Genomic DNA, 7700 nt, shown 5'->3' with positions numbered 1-7700 from the left:
ATCCATTTTCTGAGCCGCTTCTCCTCACTAGGGTCGCGGGGGTGCTGGAGCCTATCCCAGCTGTCATCGGGCAGGAGGCGGGGTACACCCTGAACTGGTTGCCAGCCAATCGCAGGGCACATAGGAACAAACAACCATTCGCACTCACAGTCATGCCTACAGGCAATTTAGAGTCTCCAATTCATGCATGTTTTTGGGATGTGGGGGGAAACCGGAGTGCCCGGAGAAAACCCATGCAGGCACGGGGAGAACATGCAAACTCCACACAGGTGGGGCCAGAGATTGAACCCGGGTCCTCAGAACTGTGTGTAACCAGTCGGCCACCGTGCCGCCAGCTAGGAATGTAAAAATGTTAATTTAAACATTGCCTTTACAAAACCTTTGTTAACTAAGGTTTTGTAATGGGACAGTTTGAGTTAGGCACAAATAAATTCACAGTTATATTATTTTGTTTCCAATTTAATCATTGTAATCTGCATTAAATGTAAACTATATATTAAAAAGAAAGACAACCCCGAATGCTAGATCTTGTGGGAACTCCCTTGCTCCTAATGCAGAGTCAACACTGTTCCTACATTACAAACTTTTTTTAACAGCTTTATGTAGTGCACATAGTTTGCAGCAGAAACTGTGGATCTGGGACCTGCCTTGTGTTTGGCTTTAGTTGTGTTCGTTTACATTGGCTCCCCATTAGTGTCAAATATCCTTAGTGATGTGCATTACTGTGTGAGAAGGGAGGGGTTAGAGCCATCAATTTTTTCTCTTCAGTTGCAGGTGTTTTTTTAGATTTGCGCCTTTATATATGTAATACGTAAAAATACTGTATGTCTATATAGGCTTACAACTGTAAGCCAGCATATTAAAGTGAATGCCGCCAAGCGTATTAGCCCTTTCCAGCTCATCTTTCCAGGACAACAATGTTAGTCCCTGGGCCTTTTCTTGATTGGTTAGTTGAAGAGGATGGGGTGGGAGAGGCTATCTGTTGGCTGGGACCTACATCATTTTCTCAGCTGAACCAGAAGTATAGACAGGACGTGAGACAGGAGAAGAGTTCATGCACAGTAAGAATAGATTACGGAGATGGGATGTTACTTTTTCCAGTTCAGACAAGTCAACTTTGAGACCCACAAGATCATTGGAATCCTTGGTGAAATATTAAGGAAGTGTGGACGATTAATTTTGACATCACAAGAATCCTGTTTTACAAACATTTAAATGCATACAATGAATCCTGATTCAACAACATGGAAGTGGTACAACTCTGTAAGTGCACCTGTGTGGCAAAGAGAGCCATGCTGAAGTTTCAAGGAGATGAGTGACGGACAGACCTAAATACTATCCGAGTAATGAAATAACGCTCAATCTAAATGTAAACACGTATAGCTATGTCACCCCTGCTGTTGATCCTGAACAGGAAGACCTGGACAACTTTAGGGAGGCTGCTTTTCCTCTTTTTAATAATCTCCAACCATGAGGTAAGTGGAACTCTAACATGCATGAGCAAACACAAAGGGAAAAAACTGTCTCTGCACAAGAGAGTCAAATATGCTGTACGTCTCTCTAAAATGCAATGTTAAACTTAAACCAGTGTCTTATTTAAAAAAAAACAAATGGGTCTGCATCTGCTTCCACCATTGTCTCTTGACTACTATAGTGACAGGCTCAGAAAAAAATATATATATATATTGTTCTATGTGCTTGAAATTGTAAATGAGCCTAAAAGAGGAAAATAACCTTTTGTGGGGATGAATTTCCTCTCAGATTTTACAAAGAAAGGAAAATGTGCGTCCAGATTTTGATGAATGTTCAGACCTGTGGGAAACAACGGCACTGTATAGAAGCAGGCAAGGCTTGTCCTTGCATAACTGCGTGTGCAGTACTGGAAGAACCCGAGTCTCCTGTTTGTTGAGTCACACGGGAAATCTTCATGGCACGTGGTGGTGGATGTGCCAGCGAGGGTGCAAAAAGTCCCAAAGAGTTTGCAGGGTTCTGCTACTCGCTCATTTTGGTGTAAAACATAAAGATAGGAACATTTAATCATATTTAATATACATATTTAATATGTAATATATTCAACTGTATATTTTTTAGCTGTCCATTAATTAATTTAAAAAACTAAAAGTTGTGGTATATAGTGAATTGATCATACAGGTGTAAACAGACACTTTAAGTGCGAATGCATTAAAATACTCCCATCAACTGAAAAAAAAGAAAAATGGATGAGTGACAGCAAAATACCCCATCATTGTGATGACTATAGACAGGCGTGTTTGCGGACCAAACTTAGTGATTGTCTGTGCGCATGCGACACCATAAGACAGGGCTAATGTTGCCATATCCACTGCCAAAACAACAATAGAAACATCTGCAACTTACCGCAAGGTGTTCTCAAGTTAGAAGTAGGCTGAAATATTCAAGTTTGGCCAGTGACAAAACTACGTTGCATGTTAAAGCTGTGTTTTTTTTTGGGAGTCTGTAAAGTAAACATACTCGCGTGGCTGTCATGTGACTGCCTTGTGTTGTCTGATTGTTGAATTGGAGTCAAATGACATTAGTGACCACATTTGATTGGTGCAACGGGCACCCCAAGCGAAAGTCTAAGATGGAGTTGAAAAATAGATGCGCACACGCAAGAATGGATAAAGAAAAGTAGCAAACGGCATATCGATCATTGTAACGGAGTAAATGTATCGATTCTTCTTTACATAAACACTCAAGTAAAAGTCAAAAGTACGGTGCATTTAAAGTACTCTGACAAGTGGTTTATCGAAAATCTTACTGGAGTAAATGTAATGGAGTAAATGTAACGCGTTACTACCCACCTCTGGCTAACATGTTTGCTAGTATTTCCTCTACACATGCTGTGTACTCCAAAGTAAGATTCTTAGATTCCCACATGATACTGTTAAACATGCTGATAATCAACCTTCACACTTTACTAGGTGATTTACTCGTCATAATCCTCTCATCTGGTGCTGGCTGTTTTGATTTCCACAAAGTCCTTCTTGTCAAGTTCACCAGTTGATCCATTCTGTAGTTGTATTGACCGCCGCAAACGTCGAAACCAAAACTTGCTCCATGCGTGTGGGTGGAGGTGAAATGCTTCCCTGATGTCTTGAGGCTCTTGGGAAACGTTCCACCTCTCAGTATAACAAAATCACCCCAGGCCACCCTCTAGATTTGCCCTGGTGGCAAAGCAGGGACACAAAATCTTCTTCACAGAAGATTCCTCACATTCTTTTTCTGGAATAGGCCTATAAACGTTTGCCCTCCAGTAGGCGTGGGTAACTTACACATCTGTGAAGGCACCATTAACGCTGAAAGGTACATACAGGTTTTGGAGAAACATATGCTGCCATCCAAGCAACGTCTTTTTCATGGACGCCCCTGCTTATTTCAGCAAGACAATGCAAAACCACATTCTGTATGTGTTACAACAGCGTGGCTTCGAGTGTGGGTACTAGACTGGCCTGCCTGCAGTCCAGAACTGTCTCCCATTGACAATGTGTAGCGCATTATGAATACGACAACGGAGACCCCGGACTGTTGAACAGCTGAAGCTGTACATCAAACATGAATGGCAAAGAATTCCACCTTCAAAGCTTCAACAATTCGTGTCCTCAATTCCCAAACGTTTATTGAATGTTGTTAAAAGAAAAGGTGATGTAAAACAGTGGTAAACATGACCCTGTCCCAACTTTTTTGGAACGTGTCGCAGCCATAAAATTCTAAGTTAATGATTATTTGCTAAAAACAATAAAGTTTATCAGTTTGAACATCAAATATCTTGTCTTGGTCGTGTATTCAATTAAATATAGGGCGAATCATTGTATTCTGTTTTTATTTATGTTTAACACAACGTCCCAACTTCATTGGAATTGGGGTTGTAGTTATGTGGTTTATTTAACTGGTAATCCCCTTTTAGACAGTATGAAGATGATTGAGAATACAGTATGTAGAATAGCTGTATGTTTATGGATGTATGTGCTAATTTTTATGACCAATATAATGATTGTGTGTGGAAGATTATATGCATAGCGATTGCAGCTGCATCATGGATTTCTATGACAAATTTCCTAGAGGGGACCAATTTTATCCTGACCCTGACAGACTCTGCAAGTGAACTACTGTATAGTGTTATAAATCACAGATTGAGGTGTAAAAGTAGAATGGAAAACATAATATTAAATGTATAGTACATATAAATTTATTTCAGTGAACTATAATTAAATGCAGTATCGAGAAAGCATTTTCAATTTTGCATTTACCATTTGTCCATGAAATATAATGTACACTAAACTCAATGCTTTATCTGGTTCCCTTGTAGAACCTTATATGCAAATGTAAAAAAAATAAAAATAAAAATGTCTCTTTGGGGCCCTTCACATCAATGCATTGAAAAAATATTTTTTGGGGCAGCTGTCAGTCATGGATCCTTCGAAGCCACAGCCATAGAAATCTATTTTAGCCATGTGATGGAATCACAGTTTATGGAAAAATGTCCATTGACATGAGCCCAAAATGGTGGTCGTCAATGCCATACTGTGCTTTATCCCCACTGGAATAAAAATATGTCCTGTGATCTAATGCCTGGATAAACAAACTGGTTGAGGTTCAGAGAGGACAAGCTCATGTTTTGCTCTGGTTCTGACTGGTAAAGGAAATGTCACTGTCCCTCAATACCATGAGGCACATTAGGCTGCAATTGCGGTTTCTGCCTACTGCCCAACCCCAACACCTGGTATTCCTATCCTATCTCCCATCCAAGTACTAACCAGGACCAATACTGCTTATCTTCCAAGGTCAGATGAGATCTGGCAGCATGTGGAGATTGGGCCTACTGTCCCCTCAGAAGGCGCTGCGTTAAGGTCACATTTGTGAACATATCACTGGTCATCTTACAACAAATTCTGAACGTGGAGATGGGATTCAGCTGCTGTTCAGTGCTTGGGCTAATTTATCACATGAGATACAGCACCCCACATTCTTGAAAAATTGAGAGGAGAGGTATGATTTAGTAGGTTTTTTTTCCCCAACATACTGTAGATATAATACATGAACTATATATCATTGCTCAATTGATTTTTGTGTTTAATAAATTTAATTTCAAGATATAATACATAAACTGGGCGGCACGGTGGACGACTGGTTAGAAGTCTGGGCTTCCCTATTAAAGCTACTGCGTCAGCCTCACAGTTCTGAGGACCTGGGTTCAATCCCCGGCCCCGCCTGTGTGCATGTTCTCCCTGTGCCTGCGTGGGTTTTCTCCGGGCACTCCGGTTTCCTCCCACATCCCAAAAAAAAACATGCATTAATTGGAGAGTCTAAATTGCCCGTAGGTGTGAATGTGAGTGCGGATGGTTGTTTGTTTGTATGTGCCCTGTGATTGGCTGGCAACCAGTTCAAGGGTGTACTGCGCCTCCTGCCCGATGACAGCTGGGATAGGCTCCAGCACGCCCGTGACCCTAGTGAGGAGAAGCGGCTCAGAAAATGGATGGATGGATGGATATATAAACTGGGCGGCATTTTCTCCCCGTGCCTGTGTGCGTTTTCTCCGGTTTCCTCCCACATCCCAAAAACCTGCGTGGTAGGTTGATTGAAGACTCTAAATTGCCCGTAGGTGCAAATGGTTGTTTGTTTCTACTTGTATGTGCCCTGTTGACCAGTTCAGGGTGTAACCCGCCGCTCGCCCAAAGATAGGCTCCAGCATGAGATAGGCTCAGCATGCCCGCAACCCTAATGAGAATAAGCGGTACAGAAAATGGATGAATGGATGGTGTCACTGGCAATTTTTCTTTATGCATGGTGATACCCTGTTTAATCACAACCCTGGTGTGATAACTCAAAATACTAGATGATGCCAAATATCAAGGAATATACAGTATACGTTGATCATGAGAACATCTATAACACCAATGCATTCTACTTTTTAAATTATAACAACCATTTATAGTTAGTTGACTTTAAATTAATACAGTTTAGACTATTAGCAGAATGCTGTTTTTTTTTGGCATGCAGTTTTTTCAGACTTTGTAAACTCAATGTGAGTAAGAAGACTCTAAGGCAAATATTATGACGATGGATAAATTTGCTTTGTGTCTTTGCAAACACATTCAACACAATGGTAGCCATGGCATGGTCTTTAAGCATGTGTGAGTATTTCAATTCCCCACTGTGATAGACTGGGCACAAAGTCAGGTGTAAAATTATCATTTTCACATTCCCATAAATACAATGTAGTGACATGTCCAATCTCCTTTAAAAGTCAGCAGCTGCCAACTAGTAAACTATTGTGTGTTCAAGATACACTTGACTTATAGTAACTTCCTAAAAACAAACTCCAATAGACAAAATTGCTTTTTCCCATGGATAGTTTCTCCTTGTAGGGGCAGGAATACAGCACAGTATTTAAAGACAAACACTTGAAACAAAACTTTTACTTCGCTCCATGGTTGTAGGTTATATTAATGGTCAACAAAGATATTCATAATTCAAAATGATTTTTGTACTACTGTATTTTGTGCAGCATGGTGGAATAATAGTTAGCACGTCTCATAGTGAGAATAAACGGTATGGAAAATAGATGGATGTTAACAATAAATGTTTCCACACATTGCTTTAATGTAATGAACTTAAGTCTGAATTTAACTTGTTTTTCTCTTTTTCTGACTCTTCATGGAAGATAACATGCTCAATGCTTGAAAGTTTGATAGCAAAGCGGACAGACTACTGGGAGGGCTGCAATAGAACACTAACATCAAGCGAACGGCCAAAAACTGGTAAGCTTGAAAGTCAAAGTCAAACAGTCACTAACATTGAATATAATCATTTCCAGCAACCTCAGATTTGTTTGTTGATGTTGCTGTTTTTTAAATCCTATTTGAAATAACTGAAATTCTGTTACAAAAGTAAGCATGTTAACATTATGAAACCATTGTTTTTTTAAATCTTTCTTGTCACAAGTGTCAGAATTTATTAATTCTGGATTGTACAATTAAATTGTATTGGTTCCACTGTATGACAAATTAACCATATGTATATTATATCTATTTATCTATCTTTCTATATCTATATTATCTTTGCTGTGACCTGTGAGAAATCTGAGATACTATTAATACCTTGCAGGAATCCACTGTAAAGGAACTTTTGACACATTTGTGTGTTGGCCCCATTCACCTCCCGGGAACGTGTCCGTCCCCTGTCCTCCTTACTTACCATGGATCAGCATGGGTAATGTTTGTACCTTTTATTACATACTGTGCATCTATGGTGTTGGTAACTGAATTAATAAACATCACCATGTTTGGTGGCGAGCCAACAGTTCTGCTTGCCAGTCATGGGGTGAGAAGTTTTATCTGGTCCCGGGTCCCAGGGTCTTTTCAGGTTTCTTGTTTTTATTTGGATACTTTTATCTGTATTTTAAATTGAAACTCACACAAGTGGTCCACAAAGTTTGAATCCATCCATCCATCCATCCATCCATTTTCTGAGCCGTTTCTCCTCACTAGGGTCGCGGGCGTGCTGGAGCCTATCCCAGCTATCATCGGGCAGGAGGCGGGGTACACCCTGAACTGGTTGCCAGCCAATCGCAGGGCACATACAAACAAACAACCATCCGCACTCACATTCACACCTATGGGCAATTTAGAGTCTCCAATTAATGCATGTTTTTTTGGGATGTGCAGGAAACTGGAGTGCCC

The 7700-nt window shown here is 40.4% G+C and overlaps 1 protein-coding gene across 1 annotated transcript in view; it reads left to right on the top strand.

Moving 5' to 3' along the window:
- Positions 1-1385: 1385 nt before the first annotated feature.
- Positions 1386-7700, top strand: part of LOC133418132 (glucagon-like peptide 2 receptor) — a 29968-nt gene continuing 23653 nt past the window's right edge. Inside the window, exons 1-3 of the mRNA XM_061706538.1 lie at positions 1386-1475; positions 6683-6779; positions 7126-7230. Of these exons, the coding sequence (XP_061562522.1) occupies positions 1386-1475; positions 6683-6779; positions 7126-7230 (292 nt within the window). The remainder of the gene's footprint in view (positions 1476-6682; positions 6780-7125; positions 7231-7700) is intronic.

This window comes from Phycodurus eques, chromosome 19, assembly GCF_024500275.1.
Source record: "Phycodurus eques isolate BA_2022a chromosome 19, UOR_Pequ_1.1, whole genome shotgun sequence".
Taxonomy (NCBI): domain Eukaryota; kingdom Metazoa; phylum Chordata; class Actinopteri; order Syngnathiformes; family Syngnathidae; genus Phycodurus; species Phycodurus eques.
This window is presented reverse-complemented; position numbering and strand designations above follow the sequence as displayed.